Genomic DNA, 26,328 nt, shown 5'->3' with positions numbered 1-26,328 from the left:
CCTCGGAAGGATGGAAGGCCGAGTCAACCTGGAGCCAGCTACCTGAATCCTGCTTCCGCTGGGATCGAACTCAGGCCGTGAGTAGAGAGTTTGACTTGCAGTACTGCAGCTTTACCACTCTGTGCCATGGGGCTCTTAATGTATATTCTGGATCTTCTTAAAAGTACTTCAGTAAAAGTTTTAGAAAAGAAACCAAGGAAGTCATGTCATGCAAGTGATTAAAAGGCTTTGGTATTTCAAGAAACATTCCTGCATGTCTGTTAAACCAAAGAACTTTGGAAGCTTTGCAGGAGGAAAAAAGATCCATTTCAAGCTAATCATAACTAAATGCAGCTGAACTAGATTAACATAAACTGTAACTCCTGCTTACACAAAGATTCAATTCTGAACGGAGAGGCAGTGTGTGGAAACTTTTCAAAAGTGCTTTTTAAAGAGGTGGGCAAAAATAATATTGACAGGGCAGAGTGCCCACACAACTAAGTTTGTGGCAGAAGGCAATGTGATGTTTTTTTCACCACAGAATCACTTCAGAAAAACAAATTACCTTCACATTAACGGGGGTGGGGGGGAAATCAACTGCAAAGAGCAACACAGACAGATTAATCCTTTTACTAGGCTTTGGATTTAGCAAACTGTATGTGCCTAAACCTATGGCACTGCCTATAACATTAAGTATGTGGCTTAAGTTATTTCAATTACTGACTGGAGACTGTGTTATTTAGAAAACATGTATTAGACCCTCTTTAAAAATACTTCAGTAAAAGTTAAGAAAGCTATATCATGCAACCGATTATAGCACCATACCATTACGGTATGGTATTTCAAGGAATGCTCCTACATTGCTGGCAAACTAAAGAATACCAGGGAGCGGGGGGAATCCATTTCAAGCTCTTATTCCCTCTAAAGTGCAACTGGAATTCTGTTTTATTTTCCTGTTGCAGACTAGCACATCTGCTCATCTAGCATTATCAAGCCCCCCCCCCCCCCGAAAAACCTGCTAATCAACTGACTGGTCAAATACTGCCAAACATTGCGTGAATACTCCATACCACAACATGGATAACAGCATCAAAAAAGGCAAAGTGATACCAACACAATTATATTCTTGGATTCATTACATCTTTCATAATATCTGACCAGTTTTTATTTTATAACAGTGTCCTTTTTGAGTAAGGACCCCTTGCCCCCTAATCCTGTAGCAAATTGGGGCAAATTTATCAGCACTACAAAATTTCTCCAACTGGTCACTTGCCAGAGGTGTAGCCATTTTGAGATGGGAGCACAACAGTGGCAAAGGCCTAAGACCGCCCAGGTATATTAATTTCAATTTAAATTAATTTCATGGATTCGTAACAGCAGCAAGCTACTTTGTTTCTGTGATGAGCCCGTCAGGGGAGGGGCGGGATACAAATATAATAAAATAAAAAAAAAAATAATGGGCATATGATCAAACCTGATAATCATAATATCAAATTCTTAACATGGTGCCTGCCATCTACAGATCCTTAAATCCAAAGATTGGGGCTATGTACAGAGAATGAAGTTTTTGGAGGGTTTTCCCCCCACTACAGACCCCAGATTTGAAAAAAACAAAACAAAAAACAACCATCTTGTGCAACAAGCAGATTTATGCCCAAAAGAAACTTTGTTTCTACCAGAAATGGTTTCCTTCTTTGAATACATAACTGCTAATGATATTCTCCCTCATAAACAGATGTACCTAAAGCTAATATATCTCTAATTATACCAGTCATACCCATGGAGTTTAACTGTGCACACGTCCTTACCATTCCTAGCTATGATTTACATATTTGATCATATATATATTTTAGCTTACAAATTATTTCACTCACTGTATTGGATTTTCCTGCACATGAACCCATGACAATACTTTGTATTTGCTAAGGAATCCAAACTGCTTTCTGCATATAATGTACCTGACTAAAGAAATTTTAATAAAAATCAATGCATTGCTGCAAAAAAAAAATATGGAGAAATGGCAGGAGGGGAAGGTAGAGCAGCTGGATTCCTCCCCCTTTCCCCTCACAAATTTCATATGGATCCCTGAGGCAACAGTGCTGAAGGAACAAGAGCCCAATCTGCTACCTCCAGGTGTGGGGAGCAGAAACCAGCACCTGGCTCCCCACCACCGTTGTTGGCCATTGGGTGAGCCAGGAAAGTAAGGAAACAGTGCTGCAGGCACACTGGGAGTGGGAGTCACCAGCAACTGGCAGGGGCAGCAGCACTGCAGGTGGGCTGGCTGGCAAGTGGCTGGCCTGGTGAGCAAGCAGGGTACATACTGCAGCTCCCCACTGAATCTTGCACCAGTGAATCTTGCATGTTCCCCAAATGTTAAATTATTATAGTTTTGTTATAAAGTTAATGCTTTATCCAGGGTGGGTTTTTTTTGCAACAGGAACTCCTTTGCATATTAGGCCACACACCCCTGATGTAGCCAATCCTTCAAGAGCTTACAGGGCCTACTGTAAGCTCCAGGAGCACTGGCTACATCAGAAGGGTGCAGCCTAATATGCAAAGGAGTTCCTGCTACAAAAAAAAGCCCTGGCTTTATCAGTGCTTAACAATTATTTGACAGAATTAGATCAACCTTTGACTAGTCCACTGACCCCCTCTTTTTGATTGGTCTGATGACCAACCCTAAACTTTGTACAAATAACTGTAATGCAGTGTTAAGTCTGCAATGGGAGTGATACAATACCACCATCCTAAATTAGCATTTGTAAAACTGTATGGGATGCTGCTAACAACTACAGACGACTTTGCCCTCATCCTTTTCTTACCTTTCTAGTTAATAGGCTTTTGCGTCTCATTCCAAACGCTTCCAGCTGAAGTCGCCCTCTCAGTGCCAACTCAATTAACATGCAGCCACGCAGCCCAGAGGAAATGCAATCATTCCAAAATGATGTGTAACCCTGGTGAACAAAAAGAGTCTCAGCAAATTTTAAGTAAATATCTGTGTAAAAGATAAATTATATTGCTACAATCACAACTTCATATGAAAGTAATTTCCGCCCTCCCTACATTTACCCAAAGGAGCTATACAATTCAGCTATAGTCTAAATACAGGAGATGAGGGGTTTTTTCCCCTTGTCTGTGTTCTACAGCACAGTGAGAACATCTTGCTAATGAGCCTTCATGAAGCTTCATGAAACACATACTTTTATACAGAGAATCCTGTAATGTAATCCAGACCTGAAATACTGGCTCCCTTTATCATTCGGACACCACAAATTTTGACAAGATCTGTTTCCCAGAGTATAGGAAGTGAGATACAATTTGGTCAAAGCTGGGCTGTTAAATGATAAGAAATCAAAAACCACAGCTGTTCCAAACTAGGCCCATGATTCTTCTGACTATTCAAGTAATTTTAACAGCCAACAGAATCCTGGACCAAAAAAACACATCACTTTGAAACAGGCATAACTGTTATTTCATCAGTCTGTGAGGGCAACACAGTTAAAGCCACAAATGACATGCTGAAATTATTTATCTTGGTTGAAGGAAACAAGAAATCAACTCTCCCAGCCCCCATCTAAGAGTATCCCATCAATGCTGGCCAATGAATTTTCAGCAAACCTGTTTCTATCCTCCACAAAACATATTCAAAGGAAAGAACATGTCCCCAGCTGTCAAGATAGTTCATTTTCAAGTGCTATGAGCATTCCTTTAAATACACAATTAAAACAAAAGAAGCCCTCAACATAATGTACGCGTTAAAGCTTTTGATATATTTCCAGCAAAGCATTTCCTGGTTCATAGTTCATATTCTCAACCCCTACAGCTTGTAAAATCATTTACAGAAAAGCAACTGAAAAGACGTAGGCTTACTACATAACACATAAGGAATCTGGACACAGTTATCCAAGGTATGCTTTCACCCCCAAGGAAGGCCTCTTTCAGAACACTACATTTATTTATAAATTGTGCGAACTTCCCAGGAGAGGTCCTAGGCACAACCCAACATTACATTCATTTCCAAAAGTTTTGTGTAGGTACACAAAGTATTTATCCATTTCTGACACTTCACAAAATAATCCAGAATTCAAGTTAATTACTTGCGAAGGGTTCCCTTTTGGAAAATCAGCAAATGTCTTACAGCCCAGGGGTTCTAAAAATTTTCAAAACATACCTGTTGTAACTTTACTGGTTTCTCCAGATCCACCTGGACTATAAACTTCACTAGTTATACACAAATATCCTAAGAAATTTTACTATGTCCCTACAGAATCACGTTTTTATACACACCTTCTGCCACTATGCATCACTTTATCTCTGATTTCTGCAAACCTCCTCTCCCGAAAGCATGCTGTTTTCACTTTAAGATTACTCAGTGATAAAAATGCAATCATTGGTGGCCAAAAGTATATTTGTGGTACTTGCCTGCATGACATAAGACAACCTTCCTTCTGTGTGCATTCTTCCCATTTATGCTGGGCAAGACGGGTTAACCCTCCTCTCTGCCATGGCACCCATCCCTCCCAGAACTCAGGGAGAGTTGAAGAAATCACAAATAACAGCTAGCAGCCAAGGCCAGTCAAAGTGTGTGGACTACTCTTACTAGATCCTTACTATTAGAATAGCACACCCTCATTTCTCCCACTCAGTAACTCCAGAACAGTTCACAAGAAGATGCCCCAAGTTGTCACTCAAACGACATATATGCTACATTCCCAACCCAATCTGTACTTTGACCAAAAAAAGTTTCAACCATAGCAAATCAAAGACAACTTGCAGATTAAATTTCTAACATATGTATTATTTGTATGATAGCCGGCACAGGAAGGTATTTTCCTAATGCTATCAAGTAAAACAGGGACGTTTTGCACCACAACATCTTTGTCATGTTGATCTAAGAAAGAGGCTGAAAGCCAGTTCAATTCAATGAAACTTGATTGCAATTTTTATTTAAGAAAATACATTCCCTCTCCCTGTGTCCCAAGCTACTACTTCTACATGAGAAAAAATGCAATTTCAGCCTTTCTACATCTTTTGATACAAGAAGTTAAGATTCACAGCTTCTCATCTATGATGCAGAATACATTAGCAAATACTAAGCAAACTATTGCCAGTTTTGTTGAAAGAGAAAAAGATCTTACTTTCTAGGGTCTGCTGCAGTCTTAATCAACATCAGCCACAGAACAGCTAGCTTACTCTCTGACATAACAAACCACTGATCTCTGCTCAGACACAAGAAGGCTGGAGAATGGGCCATCCCACCAACACATTCGTTTTACAATCAAGTTCTGCTTGCAGTGACTTGCTACATTACCATGTCATACGATTTCCATTATCCAGAACATCATGATCTATAAATTACTGACACGAAGAAGAGGGAGGAGGAAGATATTGGATTTATACCCCGCCCTTCACTCTGAATCTCAGAGCAGCTTACAATCTCCTTTATCTTCCTCCCCGACAACAGACACCCTGTGAGGTAGGTGGGGCTGAGAGAACTCTCACAGAAGCTGATCTTTCAAGACCAGCTCTGCGAAAGCTATGGCTGACCCAAGGCCATTCCAGCAGCTGCAAGTGGAGGAGTGGGGAATCAAACCCGATTCTCCCAGATAAGAGTCCGTGCACTTAACCACTACACCAGACTGCCTCTCACTACTCTCAGACTCACTACTTTCAAACTGGCATGTACGAGTAATGATAAAGTGGCTCATTACTTACAATACTATTTTGGAGAATATATTCACTTATAAGACAGTCCTGCACAATTAAAGAATTAAAATGGCTCTGCTATAAAAGGTGCACAATCACATCCCAAACTATAACAGGTGTCCTTGAAATATGCACTAAATTCAGAAAGTTGCTACCTGTGATTGTGGTGTTAATAGTGCTGTAACACTACAATTGATATAAATCGAATAAAATAAAACAATTGCTCCAAATTGTGTTCACTGAGAACATGTAAATCCCACAGGTAATAATGGGACATAAGCATAGTCAACTTCATCTGGATAACCTGCTGTCATCGTTTTATGCTATGGGCAAACCAGTTTGTGTTTGTATCAAATGTGTACTTCCCCTTCAGAAAAAGCACAATAGAACTTAGAATCAAATTAGCCATACAAGATAGTAATAGTGATAATAATAAAAAATCATACGAGACGCAAGCTTTAATCAGCAGATTAATCAGCTAGAACATCTGTTGGCAGAAGGGTAAGATACAAACAAATCAATAAAGATTTATCATTGAGAAACAAACTGGTTATGTTGCAAGTAAGTTCCCTTGTTTATTGTTCAAGGCTACTTGGGAGCTAGTGATTACTGCAAGGGAATGGGGGAAATCTATAAAGATAGCCTTTTCTTCTAACAATACATTACTGTCTTTTAATAAAGGTAAAGGCAGTCCCCTGTGCAAGCACCAGTTGTTTTCGACTCTGGAGTGACGTTGCTTTCACAATGTTTTCACGGCAGACTTTTTACAGGGTGGTTTGCCATTGCCTTCCTCAGTCATCTATACTTCCCCCCCCAGCAAACTGGGTACTCATTTTACTGACCTCGGAAGGATGGAAGGCTGAGTCAACCTGGAGCCAGCTACCTGAACCAGCTTCTGCTGGGATCGAACTCAGGTCGTGAGCAGAGGGCTCCAACTGCAGTACTGCAGCTTTACCACTCTGCGCCACAGGGCTCGTCTTTTAATAGCGCAGTGAATTTTTAGTCTTCTATATCTGCAAAAGTCATCAATGCTGAGGTTCTCATAATAAGCAAATTTCTATAAATTAAATATATTAATTGGACAAAGGGATAAATTAATTTTTTAAAATGTGATGGCATTTCACAGGGGAATGTATTTTCAATATCATATAATTTTTTAAAAAAAATCTTAAGTGAAAGCCATAAACTAGCAATAAAATTAAGAACTGGGAACTGGCTCCTTGTCCATTAGGCTCCCAAATCATCCTAGTTTAAAGCTGAGAGTTAAACAGATAATTATTTTCAATAGATTCTCTAAAAGTCCACAAAAAGAAAATTAACAAAGGTGTCTCATGCCGCTCTCTGAAATGCGAAAGTTGAGGGATGGGAACCTTAGAAGTGGGCAACAAAGTTGGGTAAAAAGACAAAGAGCTACAAGTATTGGGCCAGAGGGAAATTAAAGCACAGTTTTGCTTACAGTTCTTAAGGGACTAGCTGGTTCATACAGGGAAAGCAGGCTCATCTGCCAAGATCTGTTGCATCAGCTCCACATGTAAACAAGTATGTAATAAGAGTACACACTCTCTTCAACATTACTGGACACCTCAGTGGCTTTGACCCAATTATAATCCACAAGGAAGCAGCTGTCATGCATGCAGGTCACTTTCTTTCTATTAACATACAAGCTAATCCCTCAATGCCTATTAAGTCTATTCACTTTACGTAGAAGCATATCCATGGAAGATTTGGAGAGCAGGCCTGCAGTGTCTCAAGGGGCTCAGACACATCCAAAGAGAAGGAAAAAACAAGACAAAAAAACTACGGCAGACACTAAGGAGCTCTGGGAAATTCCACAACATAAAGGTGAATTTGATGTAAGCAAAACTCAGAATGCCTTACTGCAGCAGACAAACACAAAAACAATTTTTTTTACTCAGCTGCTGAAAGCAAACATTTTAATGTGCAAGCACCAGTCGTTTCAGACTCTGGGGTGACGTCGCATCATGTTTTCAGAGCAGACTTTTTACGGGGTGTTTTGCCATTGCCTTCCCCAGTCATCTACACTTTCCCCCCAGCAAGCTGGATACTCATTTTACCTACCTCGGAAATATGGAAGGCTGAGTCAACCTTAAGTCATCTACCTGAACCCAGCTTCCGCCAGGATCGAACTCAGGTCATGAGCAGAGGGCTCGGACTGCAGTACTGCAGCTTTACCACTCTGCACCACAGCCTGTTAATGTATTACACAATTTCATTTTCTCAAAACACCGTTAGCTGGCATGAGTTCACAGAGGAGCACAGATGCCTAGGAACAGATAAAATAAGTCTGCTGCAGAATTAAGAGCTAATTAAAGTGAATTAATTCTCTCTCAATTCTGCAACAGGTAGTTTAACGGCGAACCATGAGTTGCAAGCTGGGAAATTCTTGGATTAAATCTCTCCTGGGTAAGAACTTACTAAGTAAGTGGTCATCAACCTTTCCAGACCTGGGATCTACCTTTAGCCTCCAGGTGGTAGGAAAGGACCCAATGAGCTGCACACAAATCTGGAGAAGCTTCCAGAGTTATGACCTCAAAAGTGTTACCATCAGGGTCACGGGCAGCAGACCAAGAGAGCTGGGAGAGAGAAAACGCCAGCCTCACCATTGTGAGCAAGAGGTCAGCACAGCCAGGTTGAGAGATTCTCTTGCCTTTCCTCCCACCCCCAGACCAGTCACAACCTGGTCCCAATGTGCTTCACACATGTCTGTGGCATGGAGTCCCACCCCCACTGGTAAAAAGTAATCCTCTCCACAAAGTGACTGCATCTCATTACTCATTTCAATATGTGTGCAAAGAGAGGCAGAGGTGCAGTGATGTCACTCTCTATACATGAGCAGATTCAGAGGGTAGCCATATTGGTCACAGTAGAACAGTGCCCTGGATCCCGCTGGGAACGGGGTGGGGTTGCACAGCTATGGTGCGAACTAAGCAAGGCGAAGGCTCAATCCAGGGCAGTGTGGCCGGAGTCCATTTCCTAGGTCATACACAGAGCCAGCAGTAAGAGCAGGTTTGGGGCAGATCCAAAATTCACAACCAGGTACAATCCAAAGGGTCAAAGTCACGAGAAAAACACAGGGGGCGTTTTCGCACTGACCTCAATCGGCAGCGATGTCCCTCTTCACCGCACAGGATCTGCGCGGATTTCGCACCAATTGCTGCGGAGCACCCGGAAGAGCCGCTAAATCCCGCGGCTTTTGCGGCGCAAATGGAAACTGGTTTTTGCCGATTTCCATTTGTGCCGCAAAAGCCGCGGGACTTTGCGGCTCTTCCGGGTGCTCCGCAGCAATTGGTGCGAAATCCGCGCAGATCCTGCGCGGTGAAGAGGGACGTCGCTGCCGATTAAGGGCAGTGCGAAAACGCCCAGGGTCAGTGGTAGTGAGGTCAGGAGTAATTCAACATGTTGCTTTGACAGCCTGTCTGTCCCTCTCTCTACCCTTTATAGCAGAGGTGCTTGTCTTGCACCTGGTCTGCATCAGGCAGGTATGTGCGTTTTCCTCCTTACTATCTAGACCCAGATGTCTCTGGGCTGCTAATCACACACTTCACCTTCTTGCCAGCATTTCATGACGGAGTCTCCCCCACCTATGTTCCTATGGTTTATTTATTTACATTAGACTTTTATCCCGCCCTCTCTGCAAGCGGACTCAGGGCGGCTTACAACAGTCGTTTACACGATTTAAAACAATAAAATAAAATCTATAAGACATTAATACAATTAAATTTAAAAGCTATTCCACGGTGCTGTACCATTACTACGTTGGCGGTTCTGCTTTTCAGACGGTTGGTCACCAGGAACTCTATTTATTTGGAGGTTCTGGAGACGAAGTGGCTGGTGGGATGGTATCTGGTTCTGAGCCCTGGGATGCTCCTATCGGACTGTGAATTGACACTTGACAGGATAGCAATAGCTTCCTACAGCAGGATGTCTGTAGCTGACTGCGAGCTGGGACCTCTGTCTGCCTGTTCCTCTTCCCCAGAGTCCTCTGCCCCTTCAAGGTTGGCTGTGCATGGCTGATCCATGACAAACAGATCTGAGAGTCAAAGCTCCCTTCACCAGACATGAGTAAACCGAAGAAGGGAGCTTTGACTCTTGAAAGCTCCCACCCTGGAAATCTTGGTGGTATCTATGTTGCTACTGGGTTCAAATCTAGCTGTTGCACATGAGCAGGTGCTGCTTTTGGGAAGGGCTTGCAGCTCTTGCACATGGCATCTCAGTATGGACTTGTGATCCAGTAGGATGACACCACGACACACCTGAGGGCCGATCTAGTAAGAAGTTTAGCATGGAAGATTTCCCTCCCCTAAAACAGACACAATTACCAGCTAAAACTCAACAATTGACCTCATAAGCCTAAATTAAAACTGGAGAGGAAGACTTTGTCAGACAAACAGCCTCTCATGGCCTCCTCTAAAAACCAGGTTCAATGTTCTCAGTGGCCACAGGAAAACTACATTTGAAGTTTAACGTATCTCAAAGAGAGAAAAAGATCGAACCTAAGTTCTCTAAGTGATTTGTTGCATTTTGCACCTAACACCAAGCAATCCAATCAAATCTGCAACGCAATCTGTATTGTCTCTTACAACGCTAGCAGCTGCAGATTCAGTGACATTTCTTGGTGCCCCAATTCTCTCTCCCCTCTCTACTCCTGTTTTGTACTCAGCATCAAGCCTGCGAAACTTGCACAACCATTTCTGATATCATGGTCACACCTAATAAGGTATTAAACTACTTTTGTTTTTGGAATTTTCTGTGGATCAACAGGGCTACCTAAAGCCCAGAATGCACTGATGTAATGCCAAACCATCACCTGGTGTTATGTGTTTATCCTAAGCTCTCTAAGAAGCAAACTTCAAAAACTAATATCAAAGCCTACTCAACAGGCACAGAAGAATTTCTTTGTACAAAACAAAAAAATTACAGCCAGGTCTTCCTCTCCATCCTTGGACTCTCAGTCACATCTTTTCAAAACCCTTTATGCCAGAACTATTTATTCTCACCACAACCCACCAAACACTCCTTTCAAGACTCAACATACCCTTTCCAACCATCAGGATATCTATCTGAGTGTGAGAACTTTGCTCTCCCAACAACCAGTCTTACAGTCACAAGTTCTCTCAAGTGCTTACACCCAAAACTCAACTATATTTTAAAAGCTAGTGTTAAAGAAGTTTAACACTTTTATTCTCTGACACTGGAAGCAAGAACACATAGTGTAAATGTAACATCTATTCTACAATGCTCATACTAGTTACCTGTTTACTTCCAGGCCCAATTCAAAATGCTGGTCTTGATCTTTAATACTCTATACAATCTGAACCCAGATATATGATGGAGTACCTTCTCCTCTATGGCTCCCACCCACCCAGAGTTTATGATAAGCTGACCAGGCTCTGCTCTAGATGTAATCTTTTCAAAAAGTAAGACTGGCTTCCACCAGGAACAGAGTCTCTTTGGTTGTGACTCCAGAGCTGTGACACAAATGCCTCTCCCTAACTGTGTGCAGTCATCTGGAGTAGGGGGGGAAGACACTCAAAATCTTTTTTTATTCTCCTAGATTTCCAAAATTTAACTACAATCAATGGAAAGTCTGGTTTGTTTGGTTACAATTCTACATTTGTTTTAAAACTCTAAAATATTTTATTATAAACATTTCAGGCAATATATGATGACAGAAAATAATAAATGTAAATGTGATATGTAACCTATATCTTATCTTTCTCTCCTCTGATCCCTCTTCTTCAATGTTAGATGCCTACTCACCAAGTCTCTTTAGCTGGGCAAAGAACCATACACACTAGGTAGAATGACAGGGGCTGCAAACTTGAAGGCTAGCAAAAGTATCTAGCATCATTTTCCTGTCCTCTATTTTACCCTTACAACAATCCTACGAGGTAGGTCAGATTTACAGCATGTCACTGAGCCAAGGTCACCTAGCAAGCTTCCAAGGCAGAGTGAGGACTGAAAAAATATGACTCCTCCAAACTACTAACTTGTGGTAACAGCTTAGGGTTGCCAGTCCCTAGCTGGGGGCAGCTTTCAAAAAGATTGGACCAGGGAGTCCAATTCTTTGTGCCCCCATCCTTCATTATTTCCAATGAAGGGAAGGCAGTTAAAAGGAGAGTGGTTCCCTTTAAATGAGATTATCAGAACTCCCTTCTGGGTTCAATTGTGCTTGTCACAACCTTGCTCCTGGCTCCACCCCCAAAGGCCCCAGATATTTCCTGAGTCAGACCAGGCAACCCTATATGAGGTACAGTGAAATGCTTCAATAACTGAAAAGCAAAATTAATTTTTAAAAAGGAAATTAGAAATGTGATTTTTTCAGATGAATGCAAAAGCACTATCCTATTAATTCCCCATAGTTCCTTGTTACCTTGGAGGAGGGAATAATGCACCATGTCACAAAGGATACCCAGCATTAAAGCCATTTCAACATGTTGGGTTTCTGTAGGTACGGCATTTTATAGGCTACATTCCAATGCTCGCAAACCCACCACCAGAATGAATTCATTAAGATGTAAAACAAAAAAGATCTGCAACTTGAGGTGGTTTTCAAAGTGGTTGGTTGCAAGTGAAGGTGGGGGAGGGAGTTGATGTTCAAGCAAGGAGGAGGTTCCCCAATATAGTCTTTTAAGTAATTTTTGGACCAATATAGTCTTTTGACTGTAAGTCATTTTTAAAAAGTTTTGTACAGCATTTAATTTGCTTTACATACTCTCTAATTATAGAGACTGATTTTGGCTGATGGTGTTATGAACAGACAGGGCCTACTGCCAGGTTAACATTTGGTTCATTACATATACATTGCTATTTTCCCTGAACCACAAATACTTTTGGCCCAGATGATGCTTTCTCAGCACTGCAAAGCCCAACTTGATCTCATGTATAATAACCGGAATTCCTGAGGCAAGTCTCCCATGCTCTTCATGTGAACCTTGAAAGACTTGTAACCTCTTTTTTTTGTAATCCAAATCCCTGTCTCGCTCTTCCTTCACTTCAGTTCTGTGCCAAAGAAAAACCTGAAGCTTCTCCTAGTTTGTAGAAAAGTCTACCTTAGCTCCACATGCCCCTTCCTTGTGGATTTCTTAATCTGCACTGGGAAGGGCAGATTTGGTTATTATATATACGCAGTGGTTACAAGAATGAGCTGTGAGGAAGTCCTCAAGTAGCCATAAATTTGCTAAATAGCACAAACTATTATCTTTCTTCTTCAGCTGTCCATCACTTCACCTTGCCACTTAGATATGATCGATAAATGAGCATTCACAGGCCTTGATAAATCTTCTTTGGCTCCAGGAACCACCTCAAAATTTAGCAGCCAAATTCATTTTCCAGCTTTCAGAGTGTTTTATTTTAATGAAATTATTTTATAATTACTGCTACATAAGCCTAACCCAAAACTCTTCTCAGTTCATTATTAAAGCTTCAATGATTATCAGCGCTGCAACAAAAAGATAACATTAAACCTAGACCTAACTTCACCCCAGTTCTTATAACTTCATTATTGTTTTTAAAAGCTCTGTTTAATTGAATATTGGGGACAGTCTAGAAACAGCTGGTTAAGAACTTAACTCGTCTACTACCATTGGAAGGTGTAAAGTTAATGTATAAACAAGCAATGATAAGAAGTTAATACACATGTATTTCTGTGTCATACAGCAAAATATATTCTGATGTGAAACGACAAGTTTCTACTTCTCCTGAGGATTACTGAGAGACAGCACAATAAAACCACTGCTGAAACTACTAGAGGCAACAATTAAAATTCTAGGGACCATGGTGACTTAGCACCTGGGATTTGTCAAGCCCTGAAATAGGAATATAATACTACTAGCCTATTCAACACAGTTGATGTAATGATTACTAAACATGTATATGAAGGGGAGGATATAAATACTTATAAAATCAGAAATCTATCTTATAAACTCTGTTGTTTTTAGGTTGTACATTTCAAGTTTATCCAAAAGGTCTGTATATCATCAAAGGGAGCCAGAAATTAAGTAGTAAATTATCTTTTGCTTATGGAACCACCTCTGTTACATAATATTTTGCTTTAGCATACAACTTTCCACCAAGTTGCTACTATATGAGCTTCAGAAGGCTTTAAACAGACATACTGTATCAGAATCTGTGCAAGACAACTAGACAAGGATTTATTCCTTTGAAGAACTGTCAACACTGTTATTATGGGAAATTATTCAACCATAACTCTCATGATTTATCTACTATCAAACTCCTGCAAGTTTTGAGTATACTGGATACATTAGCTAAATAAAACCAAACAACACTCCCTCTACTAACCTTGGGATATTATTTTGTCTTCCCTATGAAAATCATTCTGCCCTTTTTCCAAAACAATGTTCTGTCCATACCAGGGGTGGCCAAACTTGCTTAACATAAGAGCCACACAGAATAAACATCGGAGGGAGGGAGGAAAGAAGGATGGTTGATGGGGAGGGAAGGAGAGGCTAAAAGAAAGCAACTTTAAATGCATTCTTCAAGCCAGCTGATAGGATGGTGGAGGCTTCAAGAGCCACACAATATGTGTGAAAGAGCCACATTTGGCCACCTTGGTCCATACTATTATAACACTGCTATTTTAAGCAATGGATTTCACTTGGCTCTTCACAACTTGACAAAGAACAAAATGTTGTATGTAGTAAGATGAGCATTAATTCCTTCACATAAACAGTGAACCCAAACCTATACTGCCCTGCACACAAAACTGCTGTTTTAGTCACACATTCAGGAGCACAACATGTATAGATTGTTCTCACTGGGGAATGAAGAAACACTTGCATCTCATTCTAAGGAAATGAATGGCTCCCAATACACTTGGGGTCAGTGCAGACTTAAATATAATGGCACATTACACAGGCAGGAAACCATACTTTGGTGAACAGTATGGAGCTGTCTGGGACCACAGCTCTGAAATCTTTGCATTTGCAAGATGGATATCTTAGATCCATTTCAGTCCGGCTTTTGGGACAGAGATGGTACTGGCCGCCCTCATGGATGATCTCTTGAGACATCTGGATCGGGGTGGCTCAGCAGTGCTGCTGCTGTTATATCTGTCGGCTGTGTGTGACACAGCTGACCACCAGCTCCTGTCTCGCCACCTCGCCGATGTGGAGATTCAGGGGTCTGCCCTTCAATGACTTAGCTCTTTTCTCCAAGGCTGGGGACAAAGGGTGGCTATAGGGGAGCAGTTATCCCAGAGATACCCTCTTGTATGTGGTGTCCCTCAGGGGGCGGTTCTCTCCTTGATGTTTAACATCTACATGAGCTCCCTTGCCCAGATTGTCTGGAGATACGGGCTGGGTTGTTGTCGCAGCAGTCTAGGTGGGGAAATCCCCTTGTCAGTCTTTAATGGGACACTATTAGTGCCAGCTTGGGGGTGCTCCTGGAGCCTTCACTGACAATGGAGGCCCAGGTAGAAGCCACTGCCAAATCTGCATTTCACCATCTTTGGTGGATAAGGCAATTGGTCCCGTACCTGGAGTGCAGCGACTTGGCAACAGTGATCCATGCAGCAGTCACCTCAAGAATAGACTACTATAATGCAGAGCATGATCCCCTCCCTTCGGAGACTAGGCCTGCTTCAGTATGTCACAGTACATGTTGGCATTCATGGTTCCCTCAATGAATTATAGCTCCACAGTGCTGGCAGCCCCCATGCAGCCCCAGACCATGACACTCCCACCACCATGCTTGACTGTAGACAAGACACACTTGTCTTTGTACTCCCAAGCTCTTGACCCTAGATGCTGGTGCTAATAGTGTCCCATTAAGGACCAGTAAGGGGATTTCCCCACCTGAAATCTTTGCATTTCCAATGGATATCTTATCCAATGGATATCTTAGATTCATTTCAGTCCAGCTTCTGGGATGGAGATGGTACTGATCGCCCTCATGGATGATCTCTTGAGACATCTGGATTGGGGCGGCTCAGCAGAGCTGTTGTTAGATCTGTAGGCTGTGTTTGACACAGTTGACCACCAGCTCCTCTCTCGCCAATGTGGGGATTCAGGACCTAAACCCCATTGAGCATCTGTGGGGCATCCTGAAACAGAAGGTGGAGGTGCGCAAGGTCTCTAATATCCACCAGCTACGTGACATCATCATGGAGGAGTGGAAGAGGTCTCCAGTGGCAACCTGTGAAGCTCTGGTGAACTCTATGCCCAAGAGGGTTAGGGCAGTGCTGGAAAATAATGGTGGCCACACAAAATATTGACACTTTGGGCCCCATTTGGACATTATCACTTAGGGGTGTACTCACTTTTGTTGCCAGAAGTTTAGACATTAATGGCTGTGTGTTGCATAATTTTGAGGGGACAGCACATTTACACTGTTATACAAGCTGTAGACTCACTACTTTACATTGTAGCCAAGTGTCATTTCTTTAGTGTTGTCACATGAAAAGATATACTTAAATATTTGCAAAATGTGAGAGGGTGTACTCACTTCTGTGACATACTGTATATTGATAGAAAGTTAAATTCAACAGTGAGCCAGTTTGGTGTAGTGGTTAAGTGTGTGGACTCTTATCTGGGAGAACCTCCACATGCACCTGCTGATGTGACCTTGGGTCAGCCACAAGTTCTCTCACAGCTGTTCTGCTCAAGAGCAGTTCTAGAAGAGCTCTCTCAGTCCCACCACCTCACAGGGTGTTTGTTGTGGGGAGGGGAAGGGAAAGGAGATTGTAAGCTACTCTGAGACTCCTTCGGCAAGCAAAGGGTGCGGTATAAATTCAGTCTCCTTCTTCAATAGTATGCTGAAAAATCTCAACAGAATGGTAATAAAATGACACAACCATCACTGTCTCAGTAAGCATCAGACCCAAAGCTTGAAGCAAGCCACATGCAGTGTTTGGCTTTCAGGTGAAGATAAGAAGAAGGTGATCTGCAGACAAAGGAGCCACCGAGTACTCCTCTTGCACTGGGCAAATCACTACCAGATCATGGCTTCTTCAAAGTTTGTGATTATTAACCTTTCACCTACTACCACCCATCAAATACACAAAATGTCCCCTGAAATCACAAGAAAAAAATTAAGACAGAAAACCTGGGATTTTTGTCCTCAGGATGAGGTGAGATATATAAAATAATTCTCCTCTCATGGATGACAAAAAACACTGCAACTTGGAACAAAGACTGTCTAAACTTCAAAATGCCCCCTCATGTCACTTCCCCAAGTGCTGAATTGCCCACCACATATTTGCAGATTGCCCCTTGAGGGACTGCACAGCCCTGTTAAAGACCATTGCTCTATCCTTTGCAAGGGTGGTGCAACAAGATGCTCCACCTCTAAAGGCTTACTGGTCTGACTAAACATGTCTTAGAGCATGTCTGAAGGCTTATTCCTTGGTAAAAGAGCTCTGCATAACCACCACTCTGGGTACACAGTCTCACCCAGCTGAGCCATTTTGAGTAGTAAAAGATACTTCTATCTAAACTGTTGATCTTCTCTAACCACTGTTTGTACTTGGTTGCTAAAATCAGTCTCCCAACCACAGCACCAGAAAGGCACAAAGACATCACCAATTTTATAAGGGGCCCCAAAAAGATCTAAAAACTTATTGGGCAGTTAACTTAATGTCTGTTCCAGGTAAAACAGTAAAATTTATATAGTACAGCCTCACACCAGATACTGAGCATAGTTCTGGCTGCTGTCTTTCAAAAAAGAAACTGCAGTGCTGAAAATGTACAGCAAAGAGCAAGGAATATGAGATTAGAGCACCTTTCCTACAAGGGTAGGATAAATAAAGGGTAGTTTAAATAAGTCAACTATTGGGGGGGGGGGGGACATGATAGAGGTTTATAACATTATGCATAGAGTAGAAAAAGAAAGAACATTTTATCTTTCCATAACAGTAGCACTCATGGGCATCCAAAACAGTTGAGAAGCAACAGACTGGAACAGACTAAACAAAATAGCTCTTCATTCAACAAAGATTTTGTGGAATTCACTGCCAGTGCATGCAGTGATGGTCACAAGCACAGTTGGCTTTAAAAATGGGATTTAAGAGATTCGTAGAGGACAGGTCCATCAGTGATCACTAGCCTTGATGATTAAAAGAAACCTCTGAATTCAGAGACATTACATCCCCAAATATCAGTGCTAGAAGGCAACATCACGTTGAGGGTTTGGCCTCTATGCCCTTTCCATTGATCCTTCATGGCAACTGGTTGGTTGGCTGAACTAGCAGAACGCTTCTTATGTTCTTATGACACTAACCAAACTGGTGAAAGCTGAGTAACATTAAACTGAAGATTCAACTCACAGTGGAAGCACCACAGGGTGTTGTCTTGATAAATGTTGTGTTTGGCACAAGTAAGGGAGTTACTCCTATTCATGCAACACTGGACTACTTACCTGAGATTTGGGCCTATATTTTCTTTATCTATAAACCTTGCTCTTCATTTAAATAAAATTGCTGCAACTGACGTATAGTTCATAAATGGTGCTCCAACAAGATGATGATATTGGATTTATATCCCACCCTCCACTCCAAATCTCAGAGTGGCTCACAATCTCCTATATCTTCTCCCCCCAACAACAGACACCCTGTGAGGTGGGTGGGGCTGAGAGGGCTCTCACAGCAGCTGCCCTTTCAGGGACAACTCCTGAGAGAGCTATGGCTGACCCAAGGCCATTCCAGCAGCTGTAAGTGGAGGAGTGGGGAATCAAACCCAATTCTCCCAGATAAGAGTCCACACACTTAACCACTACACCAAACTGGTATACACAAAACATGTGGTGTACACAAAACATCTTACTATCTGCTTTCAGCAGCATGGCTATATCTTCAAATCTAGTGGTAAAAGGTCTGTTACAAAATCAAAAGATAAATCCTGTCCAGGTACATAGGACTGCAATGAAGGGATCACCAAACCTCATAGTAAATCACTCCCATGTAAGGACCAAGAATTCTTTTCTAGATCTCTATGTCTGATAGTCTCACTTCTGACCTCTTTATATGTTCTCACTTCTTTCCTTTTGTGCTGAGGATTTTCCAATGATACTAGGACACCCAGTTATAAGAACCATGATAAGAATAATTAAATACTGTACAATATTTACGTTATATTTACTCCTCCACTTGCACTGTCTGGCCAACGGGGGGATACAGGGGTCTGCCTTACAGTGGCTCTCCTCTTTCCTCCAAGGTTGGGGACAAAGGGTGGCGATTGGGGAAATGCTGTCTCAGAGACACCCACTTATTTGTGGGGTGCCGCAGGGGGCAGTTCTTTCCCCAATGTTGTTCAATATCTATATGCACCCCCTTGCCCAGATGGTCAGGAGGTATGGGCTGGGTTGCCATGAGTATGCGGATGACACCCAGCTGTATCTATTGATGGGTGGCCGGTCCACCTGCGCCCTGGAGAATTTGGACCTGGCACTGCAAGCTATGGTATCATGGCTCAGGCTAAGTCGGCTAAAGCTGAATCCAACAAAGACGGAGGTTCTCTATCTAAGTCGTAGTGGCTCGGGAAGGGTGATTCCTCTATCAGCCTTCGATGGGACGGCATTGACGCCAGCATTGAGGGTTAAGAGTTTGGGAGTGCTCTGGAGTCCTCCTTAACTATGGAGGCCCAAGTAGCAGCCACTGCCAGAGCTGCTTTTTTCCATCTTCGGTGAACACGGCAGTTGGTCCCCTACCTTAAGTGCAGTGACTTAGCAATGGTGATCCATGCCTCGGTCACCTCAAGAATTGATTACTGTAATGCTCTCTACATGGGGCTGCCTTTGATTCGGAAGCTGTAGCTGGTGCAGAATGCTGCAGCCAGGCTACTAATGGGGCTTCCTCGTCAGGAGCACATTCAGCCTGTGCTGAGAGCGCTGCACTGGCCGCCTGTTGCGTGCTGAATCCGTTTCAAGGTCCTGGTATTAACCTTCAAAGCCCTATATGGCCTAGGACCTACCTATCTGTGGGACCGCCTTGCCCCACATGTTCCCCAGAGAGCACTGCGATCAAGTTCTCAAAATCTTTTGGTTGTCCCTGAGCTAAAGGAGGCTAGGCTCAACTCCACCAGAGCAAGAGCCTTCTCGGTTGCAGTCCCAATACTTTGGAACATCCTTCCAGAAGCCATCAGGTTCCTGCGGGATTTATTGCAGTTCTGCAAGACTGAACTGTTTCAGATGGCATATAACATCTAATGGGAGAGGGCTGCCACCACATCTGGATCCATAGCGCTTTTATTACTAACTGCTCAGGATCTGTGCACTTGAGAAAGAAAATATTATATGATTTGCCTAAAGTAGCACCATTGTTATTTATCTGATTGTTTTATTGTTTTAATATTGTTTTGTTTACTGTCTATTTTATGCTGTTAGCCGCCTTGAGTCCGTATGGAATGGGCGGGATATAAATATAACGTAAATAAATAAAAATAAATAAATATTGTTCTGGTAAGATGAAGATGCCATGGGCAGCCTACTGCATTACACAGGGATGCCTTAAGTGCATCATGCTGCGTTCATATATTTGTCCTGGCAAAATACCTGGCAAATTAATAATAATGAACAACTAGAAAAACAGCATTTCTATAGCATTCTAGTCTGCGAGACAGGCTGTATTTTGCTGACAAATGCTGCCTGATACACATCAGAACAAACTGTACTCTGAAGGCTGCATCCAATAGTTACAGTTTGCCTTTCAACCTGGAATACACCATGTATATAACACACACATTTCCTTGTCAGATGCGTTAACAATGGCTCAACTGAGATATCATGAAAACAATTACCTGCCTTCGCTTTTGTGAACAGGGTGGCTTTCCTGAGCTCATGCTCTTTTCTTTACAGTTCTATGATTTCAGCTGAGTGCCATGGCTTTGAAATTAGGCAAACCGCAGTTCGCACTAACTGCAGTCTGCCTCAATATCAAGGACTGAAAACCAATTTGAAACCATGGTTTCAATCTTTTACTTAAGAAGCTTGATTTGGGTATTACGATAAACTATGACTTCTAAACCATGGTAGGGAGAAAGAAGAAGCAATCCTGATGGTTCATTCACATCTGATGGGAAACTCTTATCCAAACTGAATCAATCAATCAAAAAACTGTAATCTGCAAATGCTGAACTTGTCTTCCGGTGAAATGCAGCATGGTGTTGTAGTTAAGAGACTAGTATCTGGGAGATCCAGGTTCATGCCATGGAAGCTCACTGGGTTACCTTGGGCTAGTCACATACTCTCAGCCTAACTCACCTCAAAGGGTTGCCATGAGGATAAAATAAAACAGAGGAGCAGAGAAGGATATGAGCCACTTTCGGTCCCCACTGGGGAGAAAGGCAGGGTATATATAATTTAAAATAAAATTATTGTATATACTTTTGGTTGTTCAAAAAGCCTGAGATGTACAATGATGTTTACTGTCCAAGCTGCACATAAAAACTTCTCAAAACTAAGGGAACTCGGGAAAATAGACACTACATTTGAACATACTTAGACCCATAATTGAAGATCACAGTCCAAATCAATAACTATCACAAAACAAAGAAGCAAGATTTAGTTTATACACATTGGTTGAAAAAGCCTTTCTCAGTCAGTTTTAATCTTCATAAAAACCAGAGATAATCAAAAGTTCTATCACCTGTTACCCTTCAACAATAGCTCATTTTGAGTTCGGTTCCTTCGACTTTTGACTCAGTTTATTCAACTTTCCCTGCAACTGAATCTGCCAAGGACACTACACACACTGATCAGGCAGTGTCAACTACCTTACCCAAAGTGTGCTTCCTCACAAATTCATCATACCAAGGAATAAGCATATGCGATAACCCCCCACTTTTCTGTGGAAAAACACAGCTAGTTTCAACCATAAGCCTACAGAAAGCAGCACCCACTAACAGACTTCAGAATGTTCTCATGAGAACAAAGTATTCCCATCAACATTTGTATAAGCAAAGTGTAGACTTATCCTACATAAAGGTCATATTTTTAAGAGGAATATATTTTCCATATGCTTTAGATTTTATTTCAGTTCCTTTAGTCAGGCATTCCAATTACATTAGGGCAACACAGTCTGGGCTGCCAACTTCTCTACCTCCATACCCAAGAGTCCCATGCAGTATGTTGGCGGGGGAGTGGAAGACAAGAGAGAGAGGAAGTGCAGCTGTTGCATCTGAAATGTACAGAAGACTGTTACTATCCCAATTCCATGTCTCTGCTGCACCAAAAAGTATGCATAAAGCATGATACAGCTGTGATACTGATACACCTTCGTCAGAACAAAATAGAATACGTTTACATGAGCAGAAACAAAATGTACCAGTGGAAGACTTCTAAATCCTCCTATAGGGAGCCCTAATTCGAACAGTTTGGGGTTTGTTCTTTTTTTTGCTTTTTGCCATTTACTTACAGCTGACTTATACTGACCCATGGGGCTTTTAAGGCAAGAGACTAACAGAGATGTTTTACCATTGCCTGCCTCTGCCTCACAACTCTAGACTTCCTTGGTGATCTCCCATCCAAATATGAATCAGGGTTAACCCAATTTAGCCTCCACCATCTGATCACATTGGGTTAACCTAGGTCCTAGGGCTATCCAGGTCAAGGCAATTACAAGACTAGGCTAACACAAAGTCCACCACCTTCCTGAGAACATGTCCATGCATCCTTGTTGTTTCTTGTCTCCAATGCAGGCCTCTCCTATAAAAACCAAAAGCTTCTAGCCTGAACTCCCCCCCCTCAAATTTCCTCATCATAAAACTTCCACGTCAAATCTTCATCTACACCCACTATCACTGAGCCTTTGACTCTGTCAATTTCACTAAACTGTAATGCAAACACCAGACATAAGCATCTTTTTGGTATATGAGCAGCTAAAATGAGAAGACAGATAGACCTTGTTGGGGTTTACTGCCCAGCCACATATAGCTCCCTACAGCACCTAGCAACCCCCTTTCCCCTTCTCTTTGATTATCCCCAGCCCCTTTTGCTCTACTCCAGACATTATGACTCAAACTACAGCACATCCTCAAACACGGAGCCTTTTTCCAAGACAAAGTCCCTCACAGTGTGCCCTTCTTTCTAGTCCATATCCTGTTTTGTTTTCTTAAGTTCCTCACATCAAACTATTTCCTTTACTGTATTATATATGAAGATCTTTATTAATTGCAATCAACTTGCCCTCTTACTTCACTTATCCCCAAATGGATATGTATTCTTTGCAATCTAAGTTCCAAGCAACCTCTCACTCTGCCATTCCCAAGTGGTCTTCATTAGTTAATGTCTGCAATCTTAACACAATACCTTTTAATTTTACTGTAAGCCCAGGGTCTTTTGTGATCTGGACAAAAGGTCAGAGAAGATATAGCACTTTTTGGCTACCAAAACACTTCTGCCAAGACAATCCCCCAATCCTGACCACCTATTTCCACCTGGAAAGGGACAAGACTAGTTAAATGCACGGCTACTTGGAAGCAGTGTTCCCTCTAAGCTGAGTTAGTGTGAGCTAGCTCACAGTCTTTTAGCCTCTGTCTCACACTTTTTTGTCTTAGCTCAGGAAAAATGGCCCCAGAGCAAGCTAATTCATGCAGTAGCTCACAACTTTAATGCCAGTAACTCACAAAGTAGAATTTTTGCTCACAAGACTCCACAGCTTAGGGGGGAACACTGCTTGGAAGTAAGTCCTACCAAGTTCAAAGGGGCTGGCTTTTAAGTAAACATATGTCCAAAATTGCAGCTTTGGCTATTAGCCATCAGGCACACATTCCACTTCCCTCCCTAGCTAGGCTTCCTCTCCAGCCCCAAATCTAAGCCTTCTGTCACCTACTAATGCTTATCCCCCATGCCACCCTTCCCACTCCCAAGACCCTTCCCCGACCGACCTGCCCCCCAATTTGATTCCTCATGTGTTGCCTCACAATTTTACCCTCCTCCCCAACAGCCCTGCCCCACTGTCTTCACCACTCACGACCAGTGTTCCCTCTGAGTTAGTGTGAGCTAGCTTACAATTTTTTTAGCCTCCGGCTCACACATTTTTGTCTCAGCTCAGGACAAAAATGACCCCAAAGCAAACTAATTTATGCAGTAGCTCACAACTCTAGCGCCAGTAACTCACAAGGCAGAATTTTTGCTCACAAGACTCCACAACTTAGAGGGGGAACATTGCTCACGACCAATGTCCCCTCTAAGCTGCGGAGTCTTGTGAGCAAGAATTCCACTTTGTGAGCCGCTGGCATTAAAGTGGTGAGCTGCTGCATAAGTTCGCTTGCTCAGGGGCCATTTTTCCCCAGCTGAGACAAAAAATGTGTGAGCTGGAGGCTAAACATTGTAAACTAGCTCACGCTGACTCAGCTTAGAGAGAACACTGCTCATGTGTTGCCTCATAATTTCACCCTCCTCCCCACTACTCCTGCCCCACCGTTTCCCCACACACAAGGGGATGGGGACTCTGATGCTTCCCCCTATGCCACCCTCCCCTCCTCTCTTCCCGCCACGTCCCCCCACCTCTCGGTCCTTGAGGCCCAGCAGCAGCACTTCTTCCATGAGGGTGAGCCGCGTCTCTTTGGAGTCGCCCTTCTCGTCGTCGCCTTGCTCGTCGCGCCGGCTCTCCTCCTCCGGGCCGCCGCCGCCGCCGCCACCCCCGCCGCCGCCCACCCGCTCTTTGTCTGCCGCGGCGGCGCTGCGAGAGGCCTCGGTGCGGCGTTGCACCAGGCCCGAGCTTCGCTGGGTCAGGGAAGTCATGGCGGCGGCGGCGGGAGCGGAGACGGAGGAGGAGGCAGTGAGAAGGCCCGGCTGCGTTGGGGGAGACGCCGAGCGGCACGGCTCTCCCTCGCTCTCTGCGTCCCCCGTCCCTCTCCCTACGGTCGCCGAGGCCGGCCGGGGGCGCTCCGTGAGGGGAAGGGAAGGGGAAAGGAGATGGGCCGGCCCGGCTCCCGCGGCACCTTCTCCTCCAATATGGCGGCGCTCGGCTGACGCCAACAGCCGCGGAGGATGTGGCAGCTGCGGGGGAGGGGGAAGGATGGCGAGCGAGGCGGGAGGGCGGCCGGCGGCGGCGGGGGGTCGGCGGCGCTGAGGGAAAGTCGGAGCTCCCCTTCAGGCGGGGAGGGTCGCTGTCGACACGCGTGTGAGGAGAGGGCCGTGCCGTGAGGAAAGGACTTCGCCCCCTCCCTCTTGACAGAAAAGTCGCCTCCTCGTCATAATAAAAGGAACGCGCACAAAATGCAAGAGAGTGGGGGGGGGGGGAGGGGGAACCAGGTTTGTTCCCTCTAAGCTGCAGAGTCTTGTGAGCAAAAATTGTACTGGCATGAAAGTGGTGAGCTGCTGCATCAATGAGTGTGCTCTGGGGGCCATTTTTCCCTGAGCTAAGACAAAAAATGTGTGAGCTGGAGGCTAAAAATGTGTGAGCTAGAGTCTAAAAATCTGTAAGCTAGCTCACGCTAACTCAGCTTAGAGAGAACACTGGTTGGAGGTGTCTCTGGGTGGCCACTGACATAGCTATGGCCGTTTTAGTCCAGCTGCTTACTGGTTCTGGCTGAAAGGCCGCCATTGACAGTGTAGCCCTGTGAGCTTTCCCAGGAGTAAGTCTTATGGAATAAAATGGGATGTGCTTTATTCACGAAGTTTAAGTCCAGTGGGACTTTAAGACCAACAAAGTTTAATTCTTCATGCGCATGAAAGCTTATAGGCTAGAAATAAACTTTGTTGTTTTTCAAAGATGCCACTGGACTCAGAATTTGTTCTGTCGCTTCACGGCTACCTAACCTGAATGCGTTTTATTTGCGTTCCTTATAGTCCACCTTTCTCACTGGGACTCAAGGCGGATTGCGCAGCATGAAGTCAAGAAGACAATCAACAGGATGGGGCATTCGAGACCTATTCAGGATCTTTATTCCAGCATAATCTTTGAAAGGGAATCACATTAATTCCCTCAAGAAGTGACGAAAACGAGGTCTAAGTGACCAATAAACTTGGCTAATCTTTTATAATAAAAAATAAACTTTTTTTTCCTGCTGCTACAGACTAACACGGCTACCCATCTTTATATATAAATTTACGGTTCTGTGATTTGTTGACAGATGCGCCCTCCTAGCCAGAGGGGGAGCTCTAACCAGGCCGCGGCCCTGGAAACGTCTTTCTCCTGAGGTTTGCGAGCAAGCGCTTGACATTTCAAAATATTGGAGCGGGCTTGGCGGCTGATCACAGGCGCTTCACCCCTCCCCGCTAGCCAAACAGAGGGGAAGTGTTTTCTTGGCGACTGTGGATGTCTCGGTTATAGTCAAGCAGTCCTTTAGGTTTAGGCGATAGGAGCCTCTGGGCTACAGGTAAAGGGCTGGCGGGTATAAGAAAGCAGTTTGGATATTGGAAGAGACCGCTGGATGAGAGAGCAGCTTAAAATATATTGTTTATTTTTACTCTATTTGATACTTAGCAAAACGTGTAGCTGCATAGTATGCACGGTATAAGGTGCACGTACAAAATATCACAATCTTTAAGCATAATAAAAGGTTTACCTCCATGCTCAGATATAGGTTTTATAAATAATAGAGCACTCATCAGTGCTGTTTCTCTTGTGCAAGTTCCAGTTATGTATCTTGCAGCTTCCAATAAAAAGTCCCTCTCCTTCTGGAAGTCTTAAAAGTAGGTAATGGGAGAAATTATTCTACACAT

At 43.3% G+C, this 26,328-nt stretch overlaps 1 protein-coding gene across 2 annotated transcripts in view; it reads right to left on the bottom strand.

Annotated features, from left to right (window-relative positions):
* GOLPH3 (golgi phosphoprotein 3) overlaps positions 1–24,493 on the bottom strand; it is a 45,035-nt gene extending 20,542 nt beyond the window's left edge. The window contains exons 1-2 of one of the 2 annotated variants that reach the window (XM_060236114.1): positions 24,166–24,493; positions 2,802–2,933 (exon numbers count right to left, since the gene is read on the bottom strand). In XM_060236114.1, coding sequence (XP_060092097.1) covers positions 2,802–2,933; positions 24,166–24,402 — 369 coding nt within the window. In that variant the 5' untranslated portion in view covers positions 24,403–24,493. The remainder of the gene's footprint in view (positions 1–2,801; positions 2,934–24,165) is intronic. The other variant, XM_060236115.1, reaches the window with a different exon arrangement.
* Between the last annotated feature and the right edge of the window lie 1,835 nt (positions 24,494–26,328).

The sequence above is a fragment of the Heteronotia binoei genome, chromosome 4, assembly GCF_032191835.1.
Source record: "Heteronotia binoei isolate CCM8104 ecotype False Entrance Well chromosome 4, APGP_CSIRO_Hbin_v1, whole genome shotgun sequence".
Taxonomy (NCBI): domain Eukaryota; kingdom Metazoa; phylum Chordata; class Lepidosauria; order Squamata; family Gekkonidae; genus Heteronotia; species Heteronotia binoei.
This window is presented reverse-complemented; position numbering and strand designations above follow the sequence as displayed.